This window comes from Aotus nancymaae, unplaced genomic scaffold, assembly GCF_030222135.1.
Source record: "Aotus nancymaae isolate 86718 unplaced genomic scaffold, 86718_ANA_hifiasm-v0.15.2.pri h1tg000002l, whole genome shotgun sequence".
Lineage (NCBI taxonomy): Eukaryota > Metazoa > Chordata > Mammalia > Primates > Aotidae > Aotus > Aotus nancymaae.
The window spans coordinates 58,758,353-58,784,706 of record NW_026988413.1 but is presented as its reverse complement, the minus strand read 5'-3'; the positions used below and the strand labels follow the sequence as shown (position 1 = coordinate 58,784,706).

Here is a 26,354-nt window from a genome sequence, read left to right as displayed (position 1 = left end):
TTTGGATAAATCTGAAGGCCCATCCCTGGACCTTCAGATTTATCCAAATTTGAGGCACCAGTCATTGGATGTAGGCTATTTCTCATAGAAGTGTGTGACCATGGGTAAGGTAGACACTTTTGGCTGAGAGAAATTTCTGGAGAGAAATGACAGCTCTCTGCTATTAGCATTCTAGCAACTAGGGGAGTAAGTCCAGTCTCTGGTGACTGGGCACAACATCCATAACAGGATACCGATGGGAAAGTCTAATAAACCTGTTATTAAGCTACTCCAAATAAAGAACTGTGTTGGAGATGTAATCATCATTAATTATTTAGGCAGACGCTATCAGAACAAGTCTTTTTAAAACAGGACAAGGAAGAATACAATTTTGATCAACTGCCATGTGCCAGTTCACTCACTTGTGACAATAGATTTTGAAATCATCATGTGAAGATAAGAAAACCTAAACCCAGCAAGTTCTGTTTGACTTTCTATCACCTCATGTTGCTTGCTAAGAAAGCTTTGATAACTTCCATCTTCAATGGGTAGAATAGGTCTGAATTATGGTGTCATGTTTAGTGGAAGAGTTTGGATGAAATGTATTTTGAAAATGGGAAGTTCTGCCAGGTGCAGTGGTTCACATCTGTAATCCCAGCAATTTCGGAGGCTGGGGCAGGTGGATTACCTGAGGTCAGGAGTTCAAGAACAGTCTGGCCAACATGATGAAACCCTGTCTCTACTAAAAATACAAAAAAATTAGGTGGGTGTGGTGGCGAGCACCTGTAATCCCAGCTAGTCCATAGGCTGAGGCAGGAGAATGGCTCGAACCCAGGAGGTGGAGGTTGCAGTGAGCCAAGATTGCGCCATTGCACTCCAGTCTGGGTGATAGGAGTGAAACTCTGTCTCAGGAAAAAAAAAAAAAGGAAGTTCTGGGAGGCCTCTGAGTTTTAAGAAAGAATGTGTCGCCGGGCGCGGTGGCTCACGCCTGTAATCCCAGCACTTTGGGAGGCCGAGGCAGGTGGATCACGAGGTCAAGAGATTGAGACCATCCTGGTCAACATGGTGAAACCCCGTCTCTACTAAAAATACAAAAAATTATCTGGGCATGGTGGCGCATGCCTGTAATCCCAGCTACTCAGGAGGCTGAGGCAGGAGAATTGCCTGAACCCAGGAGGCGGAGGTTGCGGTGAGCCGAGATCGCGCCATTGCACTCCAGCCTGGGTAACAAGAGCGAAACTCTGTCTCAAAAAAAAAAAAAAAAAAAAAAAAAAAAAATGTGTCGAGAGAGGAGAAGAAATAAAGGAAGCATGGTGCAAATAATGATTTTGCTCACTTCATATTAGGGTAACTCTCTCTTAAAAGGGATTAGTTTCAGGTAAAATAAAAGTAAGTCAATTATTATGCAGCAATGTCCTAAGCAAACACCATGGAGGATAACTAAGACTTTCTCTACATTCTCCCAATGGTTCATTATTGCTCATCATAGGAAAAGGTTGGGTTTGCGCTACTTCTTGAAACTAAAACAAAGGAAGGTCAATCTGATTCTTACCTATTTTGCATCTGACTCAAATTGTTTGACTCAACAAAAAACACAAGATACATTTAATTAACTGCTAGATCTGTATAAACCTAGAAGGAAGGTTCTATTTTACCCAGCACAAATTTTCAATATTAAAATAAATACACTCTGAAATCCTGAAAATGCATGAGATTTATGATGACATTTCACATTTTAGGGCAAAGAATATGTTTCAATAAATAATTCAAAAGTCCTGGGAAATTTTGCCTGGAACAGAAAAGAACATAATGGAAATGAGATAAGACATAGGATGAGAAGGGTCTATTAGATTCATATAGCAGAGAGATGAGAATGTCAACCTCCAAAACCGTGGAGGTTTTTAAATGGGGCATAGGAAAATATCCTTAGACATATTATAGAGACTGAATGGGAAAAGTGACAGCAGCTGGCTAGAAAAACTATTACCATGATCTAAATAGAGTTCATCATGGTCTGAACTTGAAGATAAAGCATTACATATTCATATACCTCACAATTTGATGTCATTCCAGCCCCAAATTCTCTCCCCATACTTCTAAAACATCCTTTGTTTTTATAAAATAATGGTTTCTCCCTTGAGTATTAGTCATGAATTTTTAAATGCCTATTATATGTTTTCTTATGGAGATTCTGCCATCACATCAAATCAAACAAATAAATTAGTCTTATTATTTTGTATTTCAAGTGTGTTTTCCTTTACCCCCAATCTTGTTCATTTATATTAACACTATCCCAATTTAGAATAAAAAAAATATGCCTTACTATTTTATTATATTACAATACTATAGCAAATTCACTGGCATGATTACTTTTGTTTTACAGATGAGCTGAGTATATCATTAAAGCCACAAAACTAGGGAAGACAGAATTTGAGCCCAAGATTCTCTGACTTTAAAAATAGTGTTCCTTTCACAGCACCAAATTTTCATTCCATGTTATTTTCCCATCAAGCATCTATTATTATCTTTTTCTTGATGATATTTCTGCTATTTATGTATTTTTAAATTACTTTCCCATGTTCAGTTCATCTTTATTTCCTAATGTTTTAAATATTGTAATAGGATTTTTTTTTTTAAGATGGAGTCTCACTCTGTCACCCAGGCTGGAGTGCAGTGACACAATCTCAGCTCACTGCAACGTCTGCCTCCTGGGTTCAAGCAATTCCTCTGCCTCAGCCTCCCAAGTAGCTGGGACTACGGGCATGAGCCACCAGGCCTGGTTAATTTTTGTCTTTTAGTAGAGATGGGGTTTCACCATGTTGGCCAGGATGGTCTTGATTTCCTGACCTTGTGATCTGCCCAACTCAGCCTCCCAAAGTACTGAGATTACATGTGTGAGCCACTGCACCTGACCTGTAATAGGATCCTTGCTTAGTTCTTTACTTCTTTTCTGTCAACCTATGTAGTATGGCACTGGTATATTTCTATTCTTAAAATGCTGCTTCTACTTGGCCACTCCCTTACTCAAAAATATCTATTAGCTCCTTCCAACCAATACTATAATCCCTTACCTTGGAATTAGATGCCAACAAAACTCCTATTTGAATCCATTGTTTAAATACGTATTTGTCTTACATTGCTCTTCTACACACACAATTTTCAAACCAAACTGATCTGTTCATGGTAATTCACTATACTGTCTCTCAATCTCACCTGTGTCTGTGGAAATTCCTGCCTCCAGATCTCAGAACATGCAGTTTTCTTCAACTAGAAAAATCATAAATGCTGCTCTATATTGGTTTTCCAGGAACCATACTAGGAGTTTCTAATTTTCAAAAGAGCTTTGTAACTCTCTCATTTTATAATGACGGAAAATAAAAATGTTCACAAGATTACAGCTGGGACACAGGACACCAATTCCCTAGGCTGCCCCAGCATGGAGACCCTGAGTGCGGCCCCCAAAACCACAGTTTTTTCCTAGGCCTCCAGACCTATGATAGGAGGGGCTAATGAGAAGACCTCTGACATGCCCTGGAGACCTTTTCCCTATTGTCTTGGGGATTAACATTTGGCTCTTCATTACTTATGCAAATTTCTGCAGCCAGCTTGGATTTCTCCTCAGGAAATGAAATTTTCTTTTCCGCTGCATTATCAGGCTACAAATTTTCCAAACATTAATGCTCTGCTTCCCTTATAGAACTGAATGCCTTTAACAGCACCCAAGTCACCTCTTGAGTGCATTGCTGCTTAGAAAATTCTTCTATCAGATACTCTAAATCATTCCACTCAAGTTCAAAGTTTCTCAAATTTCTAGGGCAGTGGCAAAATGCCACTAGTCTCTTTGCTAAGACAAAACAAGAGTTACCTTTGCTCCAGTTCCTAACAAACTTCTCACCTCCATCTGAGACTACCTCGGCCTGGACTTTATTATCCATATCACTATCAGCATTTTGGGTAAGCCATTCAACAAGTCTCTAGTTCAGGAGTTTAAGACCAGCCTGGCCAACAGGATGAAACTTTCTAGGAAATTCCAAACTTTCCTACATTTTCCCGTCTTTTCCTGAGCCCTGCAAACTCTTCCAACCTCTGCCTGTTACCAAGTTCCAAAGTTGCTTCCACATTTTTGGGTATGTTTTCAGCAATGTCCATTCTACTCGTACCAATTTACTATATTAGTCCATTTTCACACTGCTGATAAAGACATACCTGAGACTTGGTAACTTACAAAAGAAAAAAGTTTGACTGGACTCACAGTGCTACATGGCTTGGAAGGCCTCACAATCATGGTGGAAGACAAGGAAGAACAAGTCACATCTTATGTGGATGACGACAAGCAAAGAGAGAACTTATTCAGGGAGACTCCCATTTTTAAAACCATCAGATCTCATGAGACCTCTCAACAATCACAAGAACAGCATGAGAAAGACCCACCCTCATGATTCAGTTATCTCCCACCAGGTCCCTCCCACAATATGTGGGAATTATGGGAGCTACAAGATGAGATTTGGGTGGGGACACTGAGCCAAACCATATCAACCTCATAAAGGGCCTGACCCTTAATACTATCCCATTGGCCAAACCTGAATTCAGGCTGGAACACAGTTGAAGTATAGCATGGTGCAAGTATTCACTAGCCACTTATAAATAATGATGTAACCAGGAGTACAATTCAGTTTTCTGGTTCCAAACTCTACAGTTTATCAGTTAGTATGGGTGATAAAAGTATATATACATAATTTAAATTATTTGCAATAAACTGTTACACAGATTTATTGTTGGGTATTGAGTTACTCCATTCTGGAAACTAAGAAGGCCTACAATCTGTTGCCTGCACGGTGGAAACCCAGAAAAGCCAGTGATGTCGTTTGTAGGCATGAGAGCCAAAAAGCCAATGGTGTAGATTCTAGACCGAGTCTGAAGGTCTAAGAACCAGGATTCCTGAGAGCAGGAAAAGATTGCTATTCCAGCTCAAATAGTAGGCCAAGAGCCCCCTTCTCTTATCAATTCTGTGCTTTGCCATGATGGAACTCTTACACAAGCAAGTTAGCAAACAGCTGCTGTTGGCAATTCCTATAAGGGAAGAATGGGCCAGGATCTTTGCAGTTTCACACTTCAGTATAGAACTCTAAAAGCCAAAGAGTGCTAAATTCAACATGGCTTTTCACAGCATAATGAAGTTACTTTTTCTAAATAAGAGGAAAAAATATATTTCATTAATAGTTTGTTCACTTAATAAATATTTAGATATGTAGTACATGTTCCTCAAATGACACTCTAGCTGAAAATGTTAGCTATAGGCCTGGTTGGATTCAATAATTAATTTTCAATATATTTTTTAATTGACCAATCACTAGTATTTGACAGAGTGAATCACTCCCTTCTCTTAAAACCTTTCTGTTATTTGGCTTCTAGGAGACCCATATATTCTCCCGGATTTTTAATTTTCATATTAGCTAGAACTTCTTAAGCTCCTTTAAGTTATCTTGGACACAGTCTTTGGAATTCTTTTATTTTCTAGTTTAAATAATCTCTTGAGGATCTCAGCTACTTTTGTAGCTTCAAAGGCCATCAATTGCCGATGCCTCCTAAATTATATTCTAGCCATGATTCTTAACTCTAGTCTCACAGGTGAGACAGGCTGCTTGAACACTTAATTTGGCTAATAATTATTTTAAACATATTATATTCAAAATTGAGGTCTTGATTTTCTGTCTTAGTCCATTTTCTCTTGCTATAACTGAATACCACAAACCAAGCAATTTATAAAGAAAATATGTTTATTTAGTTCATGATTCTCCAACTGGAAATTCCAAGAGCTTGGCATCAACATCTGGTGAGAGCCTTCTTGCTGCATCATAACATGGCAGTGGGCATCACGTGAAAGAACAAGAGCAAGGGAGCCAGAGGATTAGAAGGCAGAAGGATTAAGTTTCCAATACATAAACTTTTGGCGGACACACTCAAACCACAGCAAATTTTCTCCTCCAAATCTGCTTGCTACACACAGTCTTTACCATCTCAATTGTTTTGAATTTCTTTAAGGCAGTTCATAAATATCCACGTGTTTAGGGTTAGTTACTGGTGGTTTCTTTTGTTCCTTCATGCCATGTTTTCCTGATTTTTCTTGATCCTTGTGGCTGTGCATTGCTGTCTGCACATATGAAGAAGTAGAGACATTTTTAGTCTTTGCAGATTGGCTTTGTCTGGGAAAATCCTTCACCAGTGAACCCATCCAGAGATTCTGAGCTAGTCGTGCAGTATAGTCTGTGGTCAGGCTTGCTGCTGGAACGCTTAGGCAGACTGGCCTATTGATTGGTTCAGCAGGTGAGTGGGCCTGCCAGGTTCTATGGGGATTGGCCTGAAGCCTGGATTACAGGGGCTGACCTGGCACCAGGATGAGATATGAGCCTGAATCCACAGGGGCTGGCTTGGAGCCTGGCTCTGTAGGGGTGGTCATGGAGGCTCAGTCCATGGGGGCTGGCCTGACCCTAGAATCTAGTGGTGTGGGCCAGATCCTTGGTCTACTGGAGCAGGCCTGGACATTGGATCCAATGGAACCTGAGGCCAGCCTGGTGCTAAGGCAGGTATACAGTCTGAGTTCATAGTCTGAGTTCATGACTCAGGACAGTCTGGGGCCTGAGATCATGAGTGCCAGCCTGGAGTCCAGGGCCTTGGGGACCTGTCTGGAGCCAGATCTGTGAGGGCCAGATTGGAAGGTGGCTGTGTGGGCACTGGCTTGAAGGCTAGGTTTGTGATAGCTTGCCTGGGTCTGGGGTTGTGAGGGTGGCCTGAAACCTGGGTCCACAGGGATAGTCCTAGAGTCTGACTTCCTGGGAGCCAGCTCAGTGCTAATACCTACAGGAACAGGCCTAAACTCTAGGTGTGCTGGGATGTGGGGCCACAGGGGCTAGCCTGGAGGTCAGGGCTACAGAGGCTAGCCTGGAGAGCGGGGATACAGAAGCTGGTCTGGTACTGGACGGGCCTGGAGCCTATGTCTGTGAGTGATGGCCTGGTGACTGAGACCAGAGGTGCCAACCTGGCCCTGAAGTGGGCCTGAAACCTGGAGCTATGTGAGCTGACTTTATTCTGGGTTGGTATGGAGGCTGAGGTGGGCCTGGAGCTTGAGGCCACAGGGACTGACCTGATGGTGGGGATGCCTGGAGACTGTGTAGCAGGCTGACTAGGACTGCCAGGGCTAATGGGATCAGCCTGGTGATCAGATGGGCCTGGAGGCTTGGTCTGTGGGTAACGGCCTGGATGGCGGTGGGGAACCGGCCAGTGCTGAATTTTACTGAGGTGAGCCTGACTTGGGGGTCCAAAGCAAAGCCTTTTTGCTTTCTTTCCTCTTCTCCCATGCAGAGGGTATCTCTCTCTACTCTGTGCAGCCTGGGGTTAGGGGAGGGGTGGTGATGGGCAATGTAACAGTGCTTCCTACTCTCTTTGATGTCCCTTTTCTTGTTTCTGTGTTAAACCCAGGTGCTATAATCTTCTTCCTGGTTTCTCTAGCTTTTACAAAGGCATTTTCCTCCATGGATAGTTATTGAAATTGATGATTCTGCAGAGGGATGAGCACTGGAAGTTCCACTCCACCATCTTGCTGCTATCCAGCCTCCTTCCACCCCAATATATAGCACATTCTTTCTTACAGTTACTCAGGTTCTTCCCTTTTGCTCAAACCCCATATCAGATCTTTTAGCAAATCCTGCCAGTTCTAAAATCTCACTGTTTCTTAACATTGTGATCATCTAGCCTATATCACGTTGCCTTCACCTGGATTATTGCAAAATTTTCCTAACTAATTTTTCTACTTCTGCCCAAATCACTTCAGTATATCTTCAACACATTCGTATCAGTTTGCTCCCCTCCTCCAGATTCTGCAATGTTTTTCAGTCTCTCACAGAGAAAAGCCATAGTCCTGACCTAATCTAAGAGGCCCTCAGCAATCTGGACAGCCCACCCCTGTGCCCAGTGCTCCACTTTCCTCACCTTTTTCCTTTTCTTTCCTTTTCTTTGAGATGGAGTCTTGCTCTGTTGCCCAGGCTGGAGTGCAGTGGCATGATCTCAGTTCACTGCAACCTCCACCTCCCGGGTTCAAGAGATTCTCCTGCCTCAGCCTTCCAAATATCTGGGATTATAGGCGCCTACTACCACATCCAGCTAATTTTTTTTTTTAATTTTTAGTAGAAATGAGGTTTCACCATGTTGGCCAGGTTGATCTCAAACTCCTGACCAAGTGATCCACCCACATCGGCCTCCCAAAGTGATGGAATTACAGGTGTGAGCCACTGCAGCCGGCCTCCACCCTCCTCATGTACTAGTCTTCCTACACCCACTCTACCCCCGCCACCCAGATTCCCTTGCAGTTCACCAAACATGCTAGGCAAGTGCCTGCCTCACAGACTTTGCACTTCTTATTTTCTTGGCTCAGATTTGTCTTTCTCCTCATGTCTGTGTTCTTTATTTCCTAATTTGTTTAATGTCTTTGCCCAAATGTTACTGGAGTTAATATTCTGCTTTATCACCAGTACTCCTTTCATGACTAAGACACTTATTCTCACAGCTACTGGAAGTTCTCGCAGCTGAGTTCCTCTCCAGAAATTGTCCTTAACAGAAAGGACTTCCCTGGCCAAGGCTCCCACTCCTACCTAAGGGCAGCCACATCCCGTAACTCAGATAATGAGAGCATGAGGGTTCACGCTCCTTTCAGTTTTAACTCCGAAGAGTCTTTCCAGCTATAGACTTTCTTTAGAATCAGCAGAGGCCTCTCTTGCACCTCCACTGTAGTTCAACTGTTTCTGCTGCCCACCTTTCTCATTCCATACAGGTGTATCTGCTGATGGTGTACCTTAGCACTCTCCCTCTTCATGCAAATATCTGTCTCAGACTCTGTTTCCAGGAAACCTAATATAAGAGAGTTGGTACCAGGTGCGATCCTAGGATGTGGACTCTAAAAGGAGATAATGAAACCAGATTACCCAGCCCCAACCCCACCCTTCAGACAGCTGGCTAAGTAGGACCCCATTACTACATGTAGGTGTGTTACTTGTAGTTCCTGATTTGGAGCCGCAGAGCAATTTTTTTAAACTTTCATTGATAGTGACCTAAAACGGGATCTAAGTAAGAGGCAATGATGGGGCAAATTTCAGAGTTTGAGAGGTGTAGGGAAAGTGGGAATTATAAGAACTATAGCATTGATGGCTGTTGTGGAGAATTATCAATTCACTAGAGAAAGACAACAGAAGGCCAAGGGTGGTTAGTCACTAATTTAATGCAAAACATAAAAGCCAGAGGGCCTTTTTGGCTGCATTAAAAACAAACATTTATCTCCTGCCCTGGAGAAGAGGCTTGAAAATATGATGATTAGGTGCAGGATTTAACAAGAAAGATTAGCAAGTTCCAGAGAGGACTGAATTTTCAAGCTTGTTATATCTACTACAAGAAGATCAAAGTCTTTATTGGGAAGGAGTAGGACCTTGAGATTTAGAATAAGAATGCCTGGGTTGTGGCATCAAAAGATCTTGAATTCTTAAATTTCCCTGGTCCCTTTGGGCTGGAAGAAGTGGCATTCTTCCTTTTTAAAGGCTAGCAATCTCTCTTGCATGAAGCCAATGCCGAGGCCCTTGTCTAATAAGATAACATGCACCTTAAACCTTAGTGGGGATCTACGTTTTCTCCTCCTTCTGGAGAACAGGTTAATAATAAGCTACTTATACCATACCTAGCCAGGGAAGCTCTGGGCCTGCTAACAGAAGAAAGAGGCCATGCCCCACCATATACCAAAAGAGCTGCAGAAGGTAGCCAATGTGAAATATTGGAAAGAGTAGGAGAGGCTGGATTCTACGAGTGCTGAATTAAAGGAAGGTAGCACATAAAGCTGCATAAAGAAGACATATCAGAGGGAAGCCCTTTCTTGTATCAGATTCAACACCCTGAGAGATAGCATCAGTGTTTTCTAGGATGACTCTTAGAAGTCTGAATATAGTGTTGTCCTATGACAAATGGCAGGAGAAAGCAGCAAAAGACTCGGAGTTGACATGTTAGAAAGAATAATATTAATACATAAGGCTGGAAAATCAATCAGACTTCAGGAAGTTGCCAGAAAGCTTTACATGTACTAAAGTTTAAAAGGAAACCACTAGTGAGAGGGATTTCAGCCAGGGTTGATAATAGAAAAAACAGTAACAGATCTCGTCTTGTAACTGAATGCAGCTTCCACTGCCTGCCACTTGCAAAGCCAAGGAACAGGAAGGAAGTGCAGTGGAAGGAAAGTGATTTTATTCTTGAGCTAGTAGTGGGAAAACGGTGAAGGCTCCTATCTTAAAGAAACCATTCCAAAAGTTTGGGCTGAGGACAGCGATTATGAAAGGGGAAGCTTGATATGGGAGGTGTGCAGGAGTTGTGCAGAGTGTAGGTGCTGTCTGTTTTGTTCCAATGCCTATTTTGGGTTATTACCCACCTGGAGTGTGGCCTGGCATCATCTGCACAGCAGCCGAGCTGTAGCTTATCTAACTTGAGGCAATCTCTACATGGAGGAGAATTCTGCAGCTGGGCCGTCATGCCTGGTTTGTTTTAAATTAGTCCCGGGAATTTCTTAAATATATAGTTAGGTGTGCCCATTGTGTAAGTTTAACACACATGCAGTTAGATAAACGTGCATGGGATAAAGGAGCGTACATGGAAAAGGGAAGGGACTGCAGTTTCATGGTGCACTTCTAGGCTATATTTTAAGACTAAGGAAGCCTATTTTTTTATAGTTTGTTTCAAGGTTACATCTTAAGACTAGGGGAAAGGAGGAAAGAGAAAAAAGAATTTTAAAAGTGTGCTTGAAGCTATACTGCTTGGTGAAAGTGTTTCTCAACACCTAAGCATCCTTTCAAAGCATGGGGATAATAAGATCCCCAAACAATAGAGGCCAGGAGCTAGCATTTAATTATGAGAACTGAAGTAAATATAATATGGTAATGAGAGTCAAGGTCAGAGCAGCAGCCAGGAGATCCTGACGTGTAGAGACCTATGGAAACGATCAGTAGAACTGACCAGTGTTCTTAGAGCCAAAATAAATGAGCAGCTTATATGTGTATTGCTAAATTTAAACCATCAGAAGAGTAATCATTAGAAGGCTAAGGGTGGCCAGTCTATAAAATGGAAGCCATCTACACATCAGGAAGAGAAGTACCCCACCAGTACCTTTGTCTCTGGCTTTCAGTTTCCAGACCTGTGAGAAAACGAACTTCCTGCTCTTTAAGTCACTCAGTGTGCGGTATTTTGTTATGGCAACTTGAGCAGACTGATATGCCATCCAGTAAAATAAATGAAACCTGTGTTGCACCTAGAGGAAATGGCACACATTGTTGTCAGCATAACTATATGAAGGACTCAGGAATAGCGGACCCCATCATATCTTAGTTAATTTAGGAGAATAGTCGTACAAGCCAAATGGATCCTGGCAGACGACAAAGTTCTGCTACAAGTGGAGCTAAGTGTAAGCTTAATTGCGGTTGCTTTGCCCATTGTGGTATCTTTGCTAGACCAAATTAACAAAACTTCAAGTACATAGTATGTGGCCTTTGATTTAGTGAAAATCTTTCTTTTCCATTTCTATCTGGAACTAGAAACAGAAATAGTTTGTATTCATGTGAGATAAATGACTGTAAGCATTTATGAACTTGTCCCGATTTGTATTAACATTCTCATACTCTGTCATAAATATTCCAAAGAGTCCTGAACTGCCTTAACATTCCTCGGCACATCGTATGGATCCACTGTATTGATAACATTATGTTAGACAAGATGAGCAAGAACTGACAAGTATATTTGGAAGCCTTGGTAAGACCCGTGAACTCTCGAAGATGATCAAAAGGCCTGCAGATATTCAGGGCCTTGTCAGATCAGCAGAGTTTCTACGAATCCAGTAGTCTGAAACATGCCAAGAACTTTCTCTGACATAAACAACAAATTATTAACTCTTGTACCTAATTATATAACATTGGTAAGTTTCCTTGGGTTATAAAGACAGCCTATTCTAGCTCTGCCTTATTGATAGTGACGCAAAAGGCTTCCAGAACAACAAAGGGATTTCAGCAAGTTTAGGAAGTCGTATAAGAAGTTCTGCTATATAAGCGACTATGTCCCAGTAGACTTACAGTACTAGAGCTGGGTTTCTTAACCTCAGTACTATTGGTATTTCGGGTCAGCTAATTCTTTGCTGTATGTGGCACAGGGGCAAGGGGGTGGAGTGGAGTGTCCTATGCATTGTAGGATATTGAGCAGATGTCACTAGATGCTGATAGCAACCCCTTTTTCCACTTGTGCCAACCAAAACGGTCTCGAGACGTTCATAAATGAGCTCTGGAAGGAAAAATCACCTGCAGTTGCAAACCATTGTATTATTGTTATCTACAGTGAGAAAAGGTACCTTGTAGAATCATAAAACAGACCCCTAGGGAGCAAAGTAATGCCATCTATAGCAGAAATATATAGCATTTGAAAGCAGCTATTTTCATGCTACTAAGCTTTGGTGGAATTGAACTATTGAAAAATAGGACATCAGGTGACCATGTGATCAGAGCTACTCATCATGAGATGGGTTTCATAAGACGCACCAAATCATAAACTTGGGTATGCTTAATAGAAATCCATTGTTCAGTGCCAGTATTATACCTGGGATTTGGCCCAAGCATGGCCAGATGGCACAAGTAATCTGAACAATCAAGTGGCATAGTCATCAATGCTTTTCCCTTAGCTGACATTTCTAGCCAGGTAATGAAGGAGGAAAAAGGCCAAGCTAAGCTCACAAGTGGCTCAGCTGGATAGACAAGTATAAACCATAAAGAAACAGCTGCTGTGTCATTTGTCTTCTTTGGGTGTAACTGAAAGTCACCTGTGAAAAAGAAATCCTTTCAATGAGTGGAGCTGTGGTAAATACATCTGGTTATCCACTTTGTGTGAAAAGATAAATTACTCTTAAAACAAAATGGGCCTGGGTGCCGGCTCATGCCTGTAATTCCAGCACTTTGGGAAGCCAAGGCAGGAGGATCACTGTGGCCAAGAATTCAAGACCAGCCTGAGTAACAGGGCAAGACACCATTTCTAACAAAAAATTTACAAATTAGCCGAGTGTGATGATGCACACCTTTAGTCCTAGCTACTTGGGAGGCCGAGGCAGGCGGGTAGCTTGAGCCTGGGAGTTTGACGCTGCAATAGCTGTGATTGTGACACTGCACTCCAGGCCAGGCAACACAGCAAGCCCCATCTTAAAAAAAAAAAAAAAGAATTAAAAAAAGAATACAATATAAAAATGTATGTATGGATAGCTGCAAATGAATTGGCTGGATGTTCTGGGTCCTAGAAATGAAATGACCAGAAGGCAAGTGACAAAGAGGTCTGAGGAAGAGAGTGAATGAACCTGCTGAAGGTTCGTATGGCATGTTAACACCCAGTAATGAGCATCCAGCATGGAAGAGGCTCAGAGTAACCAGTAGGCAGACACAAAGATCCCCAGTGCTAGACTAATGGGCTTAGGAATGGAGTACCCATGGTGGCAGGGTGGAAGCTTTACATGAGCCTGATAGCATGACCTCCCACTCACCAAGAATGACATAATTACTGCCTCTGCCAATGTTCTACCTCCCAGCAACAAAAATTAACTGACTTCCGTATGCAGCACAGTCCCTTCAGAAGACCAACCATGTGTCGGCCAGTTGCCTGCGTTGGACAGACCCTGGAAGAGACAGACATCCACTTTGACTGGTTTTAACACTCTCCTGGGGTTTACGGACTATTTGATATACTAAGCCAGAGTGCCATCTAACATTGCATTGGACCAATGGACTCATTTGTAGAAAAGGAGACGTAACAGTGAACCTATAACCATGGAATCTACTTGTCCTGCTTCGTGTGGCACCACCCAGAATCTGTCAGCTTGGAAATGACAGTCATCCTCAGAATACAATATACATTCTAGATGTATTTTTAAAAAATGATACAGTGCCTGTGTCCCTAAGGTCACAAGGGACACACCTGAGAATTCTGGAATGAAAGTAGAAGTGACCTCACTTACCATCTTTCCTAGTGTCCCGTGTGGGGAATCTGCTTCCTGTGTGTACAAAATTAGACTTTGTGGGATCTAGTTTTGGTTTCCAGAAGGGCAATCCTTCCATCAGGTACACAATAAGGATCCTATTAAACTGTAAATTACGACCGTCTTTTTTTTTCCTTCTCTTTTTTTTTAAGTTGTACTTTAGGTTCTGGGGTACATGCGCAGATCATGCAGGATTGTTGCATAGGTACATACGTGGCAAGGTGGTCTGCTGCCTCCATCCCCTGGTCACCTATATCTGGCATTTCTCCCCATGTTAACTCTCCCCAACCTCCCCAACCCCCACTGTCCTTCCCCTAGCCACCCCCCTAACAGACCCCAGAAATAACTCTCCTGGCTAACAGGTCACAGTTTAGGCCTTGCTCAGAAATGACCCTTAGAGAAAAGGATCAGTCTTACCCTCTCTCCAGGGCAAATACACATTCATTTCTGCTTCTTGAAAGAGATACAACAGTCTAGTCTTCTTGTCTCTTTTTAGTATAAATCTGTACCACTGTCAGCTTCAGAGCTCCCCACAAGATTGGCTGAGTTCTCTGTTGCAACTGCTGTGTATCCAACTTCTCCCTCTTCCAGTATTGCTCCCCTCACTCACTTATAAGGGTGGTTTCGAAGAACACTTTGTAATAAAATTCCTGTATGTGTTTTTAATCTTACAGTCGATTTTCAGAGAATGTACTCTAATACAATTATTTTTTTGTGAGCTTTTTTTCTGAACACGTTATATGATATTCTAATCTTTCATCTTCCCCTCCATCCCTATGCTCTTTTCCTCTGTTCTCTGTTGGTTTGGTTTTTCTTGGCAACTGTCACCATCTTATTGTCTGTGTAAACTCTAACCACACAGACATGTACATACACAGGTACACAAATACTAGAAACTAAGCTCTATGAAAGCATGTGTCTATTTTGTTTACTGATGAAACTCTCATTCCTGACACATAATAGGAGATTATTGTTAGGTAAACAGATTCCTAAAATTCCAGGACCAAAATTTCAAACTTGAAATCATTTAGGAAGGAGAATTATGCTATTTTAATACAGAATAGAGTTCTTTAATATTATATAACTATTGATCTCCCATCATTCATCAACAATTTCAAAAAACAAAATCTTATTTTATGCACTACCAGCTTAGAGCCCACAAACCAAAGAGAAAAACTAGAGAGCATGCTCACTGGAAAGTGTACTGTCTGGTTAATGAGGAAGGACAAACCAATTGCAGCAGATTCCTCTATAAATTTGAAAAGTCAAGAATCACCCAGGCTGGGCCCAGTGGCTCACACCTATAATACCAGCATTTTGGGAGGCCAAGACAGTAGGATCCCAGGAGTTTGAGACCAGCCTGGGCAATACAGTGAGACCTTGTCTCTGCAAAAAAATTTAAAAATTAGGTAGAGTGCGGTGGCTTATGTCTATAATCCCAGGACTTTGGGAGGCTGAGGTGGGTGGGTTGCTTGAGCTGAGGAGTTTGAGAACAGACTGGGCAATATGGCAAAACCCCATCTCTACCAAACATACACAAAAAGTAGCCAGGCATTGTGGTACACACCTGTGGTTCCACCTACTTGGGAGGCTGAGGTGGGAGGATCACTGGAGCCTGGGAAGTCAAGGCTGCAGTGAGCTGTGATTGTGCCACTGTACTCCAGTCTGGGTGACAGAGCAGTACCTTGTCTCACAAAAAGATAGATAGTAAAAAATTTAAAAATTAGCCAAGTGTGGTGGAATATGCCTGTAGTCCCAGCTACTTGGGAGGCTAGGGTAGGAGGTTCACGTGAACCTAGGAGGTCAAGGCTATAAATGAGCTGTGATTGTACCAGCACTATAGCCTGGGTGACAGAGCAAGACCCTGTCTAAAAAAGAAAAGAAAAGAAAAAATAAAAGATCAGCCAGTGGATGTTAGTAGATGTGAAGTATAATGGTAGGTTCATTCTTAATGAATGAGCGCTATGCAAAAAAAGTCATCTGTGGAAGAGCAAGATATTCCTAGTGAGGAAAAGAATGAGTGAAAACTAAAATGGGACTCCTAGTTAGGAATGAGTAAAAGCCCACCTATTATAGAGAATGTTATGAGAAGCACAGGCATAACTCATTTTATTGTGCTTCACTTATTGCGCTTTGCAAATATGACTTTTTTTTTTTTAAACCATTTAAAGGTTTTTGGCAGCGCTGTTTTGAGCAAGTCTATCGGCATGTACTTACTCTGTGTCTGTGTATCACATTTAGGTAACTCTCTCAACGTTTCAAACCTACGATTATTGTTATATCTATTATGGTGCTCTGTGATCAGTGCTCTTTGATATTACTCTAGTCATGGTTTTGGGGCACCACGAACTGTGTCCATATAAGACAACAAACATAATAAATGTGTGTGTTCTGACTGCTCCACCAACTGGTTGTTCCCCTCTCTCTCCCTTTCCTGCACTGACACAAAGCAATGTTGAAATTAGGTCATTTACAATGGCCTGTAGGTGCTCAAGTGAAAGGAAGACTCACGTGTTTCTCACTTTAAATCAAAATCTGGAAATGATTAAGCTTAGTGAAGAAGGCATGTTGAAAGATGAGATGATAAGCTGAAAGCTAGGCCTCTTGGAACAGTTAGTCAAGTTGTGAATATAAAGGAAAAGTTCTTGAAAGAAACTAAAAGTGCCACTCCAGTGAACACACAAATGATAAGAAAGTGAAACAGGCTTATTGCTGATATGGAGAAAGTTTGAGTGGCTATGGATAAAAGATCAAACCGACCACAACATTCCCTTAAGACAAAGCCTAATCCAGAGTAAGGCTCTAACTCTTTTCAATTCTATGAAGGCTGAAAGAGGTGAGGAAGCTGCAGAAGAAAAGTTAGAAGCTAGCAGAGGTTGGTTCATGATACTTAAGAAAAGAAGCCATTTCCATAAGATAAAAATGCAAAGTGAAACAAGTGCTGATATAGAAACTGTGGCAAATTTCCAGAAGATCTAGCTAAGATCATTGATGAAGGTGGCTACACTAAACACAGATTTTCTAGGTCATTAAGTAGTCCTATTACAAGAATATGCCCCCTAGGACTTTCAAAGCTAGAGAGGGAAGTTAATGTCTGGCTTCAGAGCTTCGAAGGACAGGCTGACACTCTTCTTTGGGGCTAATGGAGCTGGTGACTTTAAGTTGAAGTCAATGCTAATTCCAAAAATCCTAGGGTCCTTAAAACTGAAACTGCTCTGTCTGCGTTCTATAAATGGAAAAACAAAGCTTGGATGACAGCACATTTGTTTGGAGCCTGGTTTATTGAATATTCTAAGACTAGTATTGAGACTTACTGCTCAAAAGAGAAGATTCTTTTTAAAATACTGAAGTTGACAATGCACCTGGTCACCCAGAGCTCTGATGAAGATGTACAAAGAGATTACTATTTATATACTACTATATAAATACTCCTAAGAAGTTACAGAACAAGGACAACAGAAAGTAGTAACTATTTTCTTGAAGTCATTAGGTTTTATATAAAAATCAGGGTTGTGTTGTTTTCCAAGTAATCAATATTCCTATACTTTAATTTTAAAAAGTATTGAAACCATATTCAATGGCCAATGAAATTATACCTCTTGATGTTTAATATATTGTGTTTATCTGTAAATATTTATTTAATATTTGCAGTGATTTATAAAAGATTATAAATTGCTAAAGGCTCAGATGATTATTAGCATTTTTAACAATAGAGTATTTTTTTGTTAAGGTATGCATATTGCTTTTTAGACACAGGGCTATTGCATACTTAACAGACTACAGTATTATATAAACGTAATTTCTGTATGCCCTGGGAAACTAAAACATTTGTGTGACTCACTTTACTGTGATACTCACTTTATTACAGTGATCTGAAACAGAATCTGCAATATCCTTGAGGTCAGCCTGTGCTTGGGAAATACATTTGGATAGTTAGATAGTGCTAACTATATTATTGAGTACATGGCACCAGGAGTAAAACAGGAGGAAGTAGCAAATATGGAAACACTCGTTTTTTCCAGCCAGAAAAGAATAATAATTAAACTTGCCTTTGAGGGAATTTAGCCTGGTACAATCAGACAGATTGGACTGGGTTAGAGTAGAGCCCAGAATAAAGAAACCTCAGTGAGAGGCTATTGCGATAATCAGGGCTGAAATTGCTGAGAAATATGATTATGGGAGTTAGTAACGGAAATGTGTTAAAGAGCAATATTTTAAAACTCTTAAAAGAGACAGAATTTGACACAAGAAAAGGCACCCTGGAAACAATTGTGACTCTCATCCAATAATCATGTATAAAATTCTGTCCTAATTCATAAAAACATGTGGAAAGGTAGAAATCAACTTCGATGAATAAAAATACACATCTGTGTTACCTATTAATACCTAAAAGCTGTTTAATTTGGCAATGTAAACTTATTGCACCATCTGAATGTACTAACTTGAAAGAGTAAGCTTTGCTTTATTCCCTCAAGCTCAAAAGATTGCTCTTAGGAAGCCCCAAAAGGCATGAACTCTCTGGAAGAAATACTATGCTTGCAGCTCCCTGAAGTGCACATTTGAGTACCATTAGCAAAGGAGAGATGGTTTGCCTCAACTTTCATGGGAATATACAAGGATAAAGGTCATTGCTAAGGCAGCCATGACTCAAACCACCTAGGGATACAATGCCTGAAATCAACACCTCCTATAAGATTGGAAACAAAATAAAGAGTAACACAGATCACAGCCTGTTTTGGCAATTTCCAGCAGGAGCTGAGCCAATGAGACATCTCTAAGCTGTAACATTCCCCAACTCATTGAAGTGAGCCACATTTAACATCTCCACGAGAAATTCAGCTTGATGACTGTAGAAACACGGGCAATATTGGCAAAAGAGCCATCTCCAAAAACAAGGATTGAAATCTGGTTATTAAAAGCAGGTAGCAAATAATTGCATGTCACCTCAAGCTATATGTTTAATCATCAATGTAAAATAGTGATTACTCAAACTTTTTAAAGGCTACTGTTCCTTTCTGAAGATTCCACAGAGATCCCAACCAAAAACAGCAAGAGAAAATTTATTCTCATCATCCATGCTTGTGGTATTTTGGTGACTTTTGGAGCTTAAGTGTGATTCACTCTCTGTATTGGTTCTCAAATCAATTTTACTGTGATGCAATAAAGAAGCAATGTTCTTAAACATTGTTTATAAACATTATACAAACATTTTTCTAAAAGACCACAGCACTCCAACACAATCTCTTGCTCTTTGTGTGTGTGCATGGGCTTGTGCATGCACATTTTCATGTGTGCCTGTGTGTGCAAGTGTGTGTATACAGGACAATCATCTCTCCTAGCTGGAACATATATTAAGTTAGTGCAAAAGTAATTGCGGTTTTTGTAATTACTTTTAAAATGGCAAAAACCGCAATTACTTTTGTACCGACCTTGTGTGTGTGTGTGTGTGTGTGTGTGTGTGTGTGTATATGTGCATAAAGCTCTAACATGATGTTGGTGTTTTGGCTATCTTCACGTTTCTTGTTTGCAAGAACAAACAAAATTTCTGGTCACAGCATGGAATTTAGTTCTTTTTTTTCTGTTGTCCTCTTCTATCAGTTTTCTGTCACCGTGGAACAGGGTTTAATGATTGAAAAGAAGCATGCTGCTATTATTTTTAAGACTGAGGAAACAAATGTGTGACTGTTGGACTAATAGCTACAATTGTACATCCTGACACTATTTAAAACTAAAATTGGGCTTTTTATTTATTTATTTTTTTAGTCACTCTAAAATTTTAGAAAAGAAATCCTAACCATACTGTCACTAAGCACTAGAAAGAAAAGGCCTCCAGGCCTCTCAATTTGTTGGCAAGAAATAGTTTTGGATTAGTACTGTAGACCATTCAAGCTAGTAAGATATTATCATCACTCTAGTGGAGTTCACCATTTTGATTTTCCTCCTTTCTTTACGTACAGAAAGCTATTTGCCTAAGTGAAGCAATATGAACTAACAGCTGTATTAAGCCCAACTTATTAATGATGCTGTGTCCCAGGCACCCAGGGGAGAAGGCTGAGAAAAGAGTCTTTTCTCTCTAGCTCTCCCTCTCTGTAACACAGACATACCTAGAATTTCATGTCAAGAATACTTTAATCACTGATGAAAAAAATAACATGACAATTTCATAAAGTTGATGAACATTACTGGTTACAACAGAAAAGTGGAAGTTCATCGTTTTATACAGTGCAGAAAATATACACTTCCACTCCTGAGTTGGCCCGTTTTAGTTAGTGATCCAATGAGGAAGCCTTAGTAAAACACATATGTTCTTAAAACCAGGGTCTATCTCTGCCAAAAAGCTATGAGGTATATTTATACTTGAATGCAAATTATATGATGTAGCCTGTCAGTTCATTGCTGCTGTGGAACATGCAAGAATTCTGTTTATTATTATATTCAGTTTCTATATAAAAGCAATAGGCAAAAGGAGATGAAACGTGCTAAACATTGCTTTCAGCTTGGACTTTGTGTTCACAGGTGAGCAGTGGGCAGTGCAAATCTCCTTCCTTTGGGACAGGCCCTTTGCATTGTAAAAGCAATACCACATCATTTGCACAAATCCTTGCCTACCTACCATTGCACATCTTTATACTATCATAATATAGCTTTGGAGGAATAGAACTCAGGAAGTTTTGACTATGTTTATGTATCTTCAGCCTAACATTTTTAATGTGGAAAAAGTAAACAAAGCAGGAATATGTATTTAATCTGACAGCCTATTTTCTTGTTGTATGAATATGTAAAAACCCACCTGTTCAAACTTTGCACATGATCCCACAAGGAGAGCAGCACTGACAGGTGGATGGATGGACTGTATTTGAGCATTTTCTGGTTAAACACATTCACAAATCCCAAAATGCACATTGAAAGACTTATCTGCTGCCACAGGCAACCAACTCGATTTATAAGGAAAATATTGATTGACTACCTACCAAGCGCTTTATGCTTCATATAAATAAAAAATTGTGCCACATCATCTCTGCCCTCAATCTTGAAGATTTTCAAGAAGTACATGGTATCTGTTGGAGTAGTTGAAAGATATGGAACACATTTGGGTGTAATTACTGTTTTTAGTTTGTAGGAAAAATCAAATTACCTGCGTTTTAAAGAACATTGGTTTTTATTCCCTTGGTACAAAATCAATAAAAGTCCCTCCAGCACAGCAGCTGTTGCTTAATGGCCCTAAAGAGTTAATGCGCTGCCTAAATTGAACACAGTTCAGTGTCTACACCAAGTGGGCCCTCAATTAGTGTTGATGGACTGACTTTCTCACAGGCGGTAAAAGCTCAGTTTATAGAGATGGATCCTATGAGACTAAAATCAATAATTTAAGAAAATTGTGTTGAATTCTTTATTTGTAGCAATATATTATGTACAGATATAAAAACTATATGTATTTGTATCCATTGTTGAAAACAATATTTTTTGTTCACTGACAGATTCTAATAAATGCTCAGTAGCCTTAAATAATAATCTAAGCATAGAAGACCATAAAAGTTAGATAACTTAATGTATATATTCTGACTATAAAGAAATCAAAGAGCCAAATATCTGAAGATGGGATGTAAGCATCGCTGATTAGTAGTAACTTTTAATCACAGTAATAAAAATTGCCCTGTAGTGAGAAACATTCTATTTGAATTGCTTATTGTAGATCATCTCTAGTGTATAGACTCTGACAACTTTCTACATTATTTTATACTATTCTTTAAGGCAGATAAGCATGTTTTCAAAGATGTGCCCAAATCAGTCATGTAATTTGCAAGCATAATGAACTTCCTCTTTAGCCTCCATGAGGGTGGTATGGTTTTACCACTTGATCAGCTGACAGATGAGAAAGCATCTTCTTAGTCAAAGTAGAATCGTAGAGCCCTAGGGAATGGACTGCTGGGTACTTCAGGAGAGCATTGCTCTTGCATCCTATGTCCAAACCACAGCTGTGCTCAACATTTGAAGTTTGAACAAATAAACCGACAAGTATCTACTACCACAAGATGGGAAGTGGAATTAGTTCAGAGAGCAAGGAGTCAGCCAAAAGATCAAAAGAACTGGAGAAAAAGCTTCAGGAGGATGCTGAGCGAGATGCAAGAACTGTAAAGCTGCTCCTATTAGGTAATGTCTTTTCCCTTTTGCTCTCAAAAACCTGACTTTTTTTCAATTGGGATACATTTACTTTTCTCAAACTTTAATTTTGAGTGTATTATCATGTGGGAAATTTATTATGAAAATGTATTTGGAAACTTAAGCAGACTTTATTTGCACTTTATCAATATTTAATAATTTTTCTGTTTAGTGTTTTATTACTTTTTTTGTTAGCAAAGAAGTAAATATTTATCAGCTAATTTCTCTGTCGATATGATTTACTATTATTAAGAGAAAAATCAGATATATTTATCATTTTATTACATTCTAATCATTTTCTGAATGTCAGCTTTTTAATACTGAAAGCAATCCTTTAATTAAAAGTTATAAAGAGTTATATTATTTTGTTTAAACGGAATATGTTGAGTTGTTTGACATTGAAGTTAATGTTAGCTATTTACTTGTGCTGTTAAAATCAATTAGTCGAGTTATTTAGAGAGTAATAAGGTACTTTAAATTATATTGATACTATTACTTAGGCTCCTTAATACTGCCTATGGCATTGCTTGTATGCTTGAAAAATACTCTATCTAAATCCTTTTAGTGCAATTATATATTCATTCAGGTCAGGATTTATGTCTCTTTTATATTTTTCCTTTCCTCAAAACTCAACACAATGTTTTACCTTGACTCTAAATTCAATAATGCTCAATTAATTGAAAAAATAAAAATAACCTGTATGCAGATTTTTGTCTATAAAGCATAAAACATTTTATATGAAGCATCAACATTTTACATGCAGCTGTCACTGAAACAGAAATATGGTTTTGAAATAAAATAATGACCTCTATAAAGAAGAATACAAAATAAGTGCTTAATTCTGATTGAATTATAGTAAGTTGTACGTTCTCCCTGATTTTGGTTATACATAAAAAGACTTCATTTTATTTCAGAATTGTGCATATTTCACATAACAAATTTCCTCATATTTTAAGTATTTAAACACTTAAATACTAAATAATATAAAATGAATTAAATTCTTAAATTTATTTAAGTATTCCTTCATTGTGTCTAATTTGCTCCCAATAGCAAGAGTGTTTCAGAAACCAACTGTGGGATTCCCAGCTCTTGCTCCTTAAAGGAAAGGAAAGGTTCTTGCCCCTTACACACAGGTTCTGTGCCTGCACACAGGCCCACAGCACTTGTCAATAACCATCCAGATGCTGGTGACTCAGAAAGATGTGAGTTAAGTGCTTATGACACCAGGAAATATATGCTTCCTAACACATTAGAGAATTCTGTTAGTTTCTGATCAGACTGAAAGTGATATGGACATAGGAAAAGCAAATGAAAGGTGAAAGAGAAAGACAAGCATTCCTACAAATGCATTTTTATATTCCTCTTGTACTAAGATCGATGGCATAAGAATGGTGATAAAATGCATTCAAAATCCCCATATTTAAATAACATTTCAATAGATGTGTGTTTTCAATATACCAATTGTCTGTTTTTTATATATTCTCTTATTTTGTAAAACTACAAATGGAAAGCTAAAAAATGAAAGAACTAATATCACAATTTAGATTAAGATAAAAACTATTAAACATGCCAAAAGCAATGACTCTTGAGATAAGCATATCAGAGCAGCCAGTCAACTGGAGATTCAGTTGTAATGGAAAATAACAAGGTAGAGTGGTGGTTTCTAGGGGATAGGGCAGTTGGAGGGAACAAGAGGAAATGGAGTTGTTGGTTAAAGACAAAAAAAAATCACAGTTAAATAGGAGGAATAAATTTCAAGAGATCTATTGTACAGCAAGGTGACTATAGTTAATTATGATATTTTGTATTCTTGAAAAATGTAAAGAGCGTGGGTGTTATGTGCATTTACCACAGAAATGATAACTGTGAAGTAATACATTTGTTAATTAGCAAGATTTAACCATTCTACAGTGTATTTGTACTTTAACATATCGTGTTGTAGGCAATAGAAGCATGCAATGTTGTCAATTAAAAAAATAAAAATGTTTAAAAAGAATATGTATAGATGACTGAAATTACATTATTGAAAATTGAATCAAAAAGGTTTGATGTAACAATGGACAAAAGGAGGATTTTTTTTTTTTTTAATTTGGAACTGAAAATCAACAGACTACTGATAAAATGGGCTTCCAGAATTAGTAAATTTCACAACTCCACAGAGCCATTGACTGAGGCCCAACTTATTGTATGCAATGCTATCAAATGAAAAATAAATTATATCAATTATTTTTAGACTTAAGTGGTGGTTAAATCAAGAAGAAAGAGCAACATTTGTGCCAGATGTATAAAAGAATAATTAGTGGGACGATTATATGTTTTACTTTCCCAAGGTGATCACAATTTTATACATTTAGTTTCATCATCACTAAGTAAAATACTTGGATTTATTTGGTTCCAACAGTATGTGCCCTAAACTCCTTTGTCACATTTTATTTATACAAAATAAATTAAATTCTCTTAAGTTGTTCGTATTTCAATTATATTACAAACAATTGACTAAGTTTCCATTCTGGATTTCATCTGAATTCTATATATGATGATACAGTTATCAAATTCCTAACAGTCACATAACTCTACTTCATTCTCATGTTTTTGGATTGAATTCAAATTCTCAAAACTATAATTTTTATATTCAAGTTGACCTCATTAAGACATTATAGAAGTGTTCAGCTGAACTAAACCAAAGCTTTCCACTCTCCCACCTCAAATCTCCTCACCAGTAAAATCTATTTAATTTTCCCATCATTGAAATGGTGCTCTCATTCATCAGCGTGGTCTGAACGACAGTTTTAAGTTTGACAATGAGTGCATGTCACATGGGGCTAATAGTTTAACCTTAGTAGTGACCAGACCTGAGTCAATAACTACATTTACAAAAATAAGATATCTAAAACCACTTTTGACAGATTTTTTTTCTGTATGTTGATCTTCATCTAATGAATTTCTAGAAGCTTAAACGCATAACAGCAACTTTCCAAATTTAACATGTACTGTAAAGCAAATGTAACCATTTGGTATTATTGAACACAAGATTTCACTGAATCAGAAGAGTTCTCAAAGTGCTACTTTACAATTAAAGGATCATCTTGCAGACAGATGCCTTTTTTATTACACCTTTCAGACCTTCAGTAAAATTACAGAACAGATGCCAAATCTGTGTTTTATTTTAGCAAAAAGTAGGCTTCTGGGAAACACTGGTGATGACTCATACCTTGCTGAGCACATTAGATAACTGCAATCAAGACAATAATGTCATATGCATTTAAAAAAATTCACTTGCAAAGATATCCCAGAAGGAGCAGATTTTAAAAAGAAAAACAAATTCTAATGAATATTCTCATTTTTACCTAAATTTGTTTTGAAAGTTTTATTTATAAACGTTTCATTCAACGGTATTTTATTCAAAATAATACCTATTATTTAATTGTAATCTCAATATGGATCATGTTTCCATTTTTCTTTTCTCTTCTCTTCATGCCTATTGCGTCAAATTTCAGTCTGAGTTTATTTTGCTGCATCAGTTTCCTTTGTGTTTTTGCAGATTTTCATCACATGGGCTGGTTAGATTTAAAACACCATGGAAAGTATAGGGAAACAACTAGCCTTCCTTTTTCTTCATATTCAAAACACCCTCTGCTATAAATAATTAACATTTATTCTACAATTTTTCACTTTCAGCTAGTGATTTCCAAAAATACAATGGAAAATTTATCATAGATGTTCTTTTCTTTCATTTTAAAATCTTTTATTTCTAATTTTTCTTTGTGCTACATTGTAAGCACCACACTATTATTATTTTAATGATGTCATCTGAGCTTTACTGTTTTAAAATATTATTCCACCTATCCGACTTTTAGAAACATGAATAGGGATGGAGTCTAGAGATCAAAAACTATGTATTTTCAAATGTAACATATTTATTATAGTTAACATTTTGAAACTTTTCAAATGGTTTCACTTATTCAACAAATAGATATTTTGGAAGGTATGTAGTAGGAGAATTATAATGATTTTGACTCTATCTAAAGGCTTGGTATAAAATAATTGGTAAAATAAAACTTACACAGCAGAATTAGCTAAATAGGTTTAACCACAGAGCAGAATGAGGAGAATACAATTTAACACTAGAACAGAA

At 38.8% G+C, this 26,354-nt stretch overlaps 2 protein-coding genes across 2 annotated transcripts in view; one reads left to right on the top strand and one right to left on the bottom strand.

Annotated features, from left to right (window-relative positions):
- Positions 1-26,354, bottom strand: part of CD36 (CD36 molecule (CD36 blood group)) — a 203,395-nt gene that overhangs the window by 138,130 nt on the left and 38,911 nt on the right. The window lies entirely within an intron of this gene.
- GNAT3 (G protein subunit alpha transducin 3) overlaps positions 21,714-26,354 on the top strand; it is a 58,099-nt gene continuing 53,458 nt past the window's right edge. Inside the window, exon 1 of the mRNA XM_012466548.2 lies at positions 21,714-22,210. Coding sequence (XP_012321971.1) covers positions 22,093-22,210 — 118 coding nt within the window. The 5' untranslated portion in view covers positions 21,714-22,092. The remainder of the gene's footprint in view (positions 22,211-26,354) is intronic.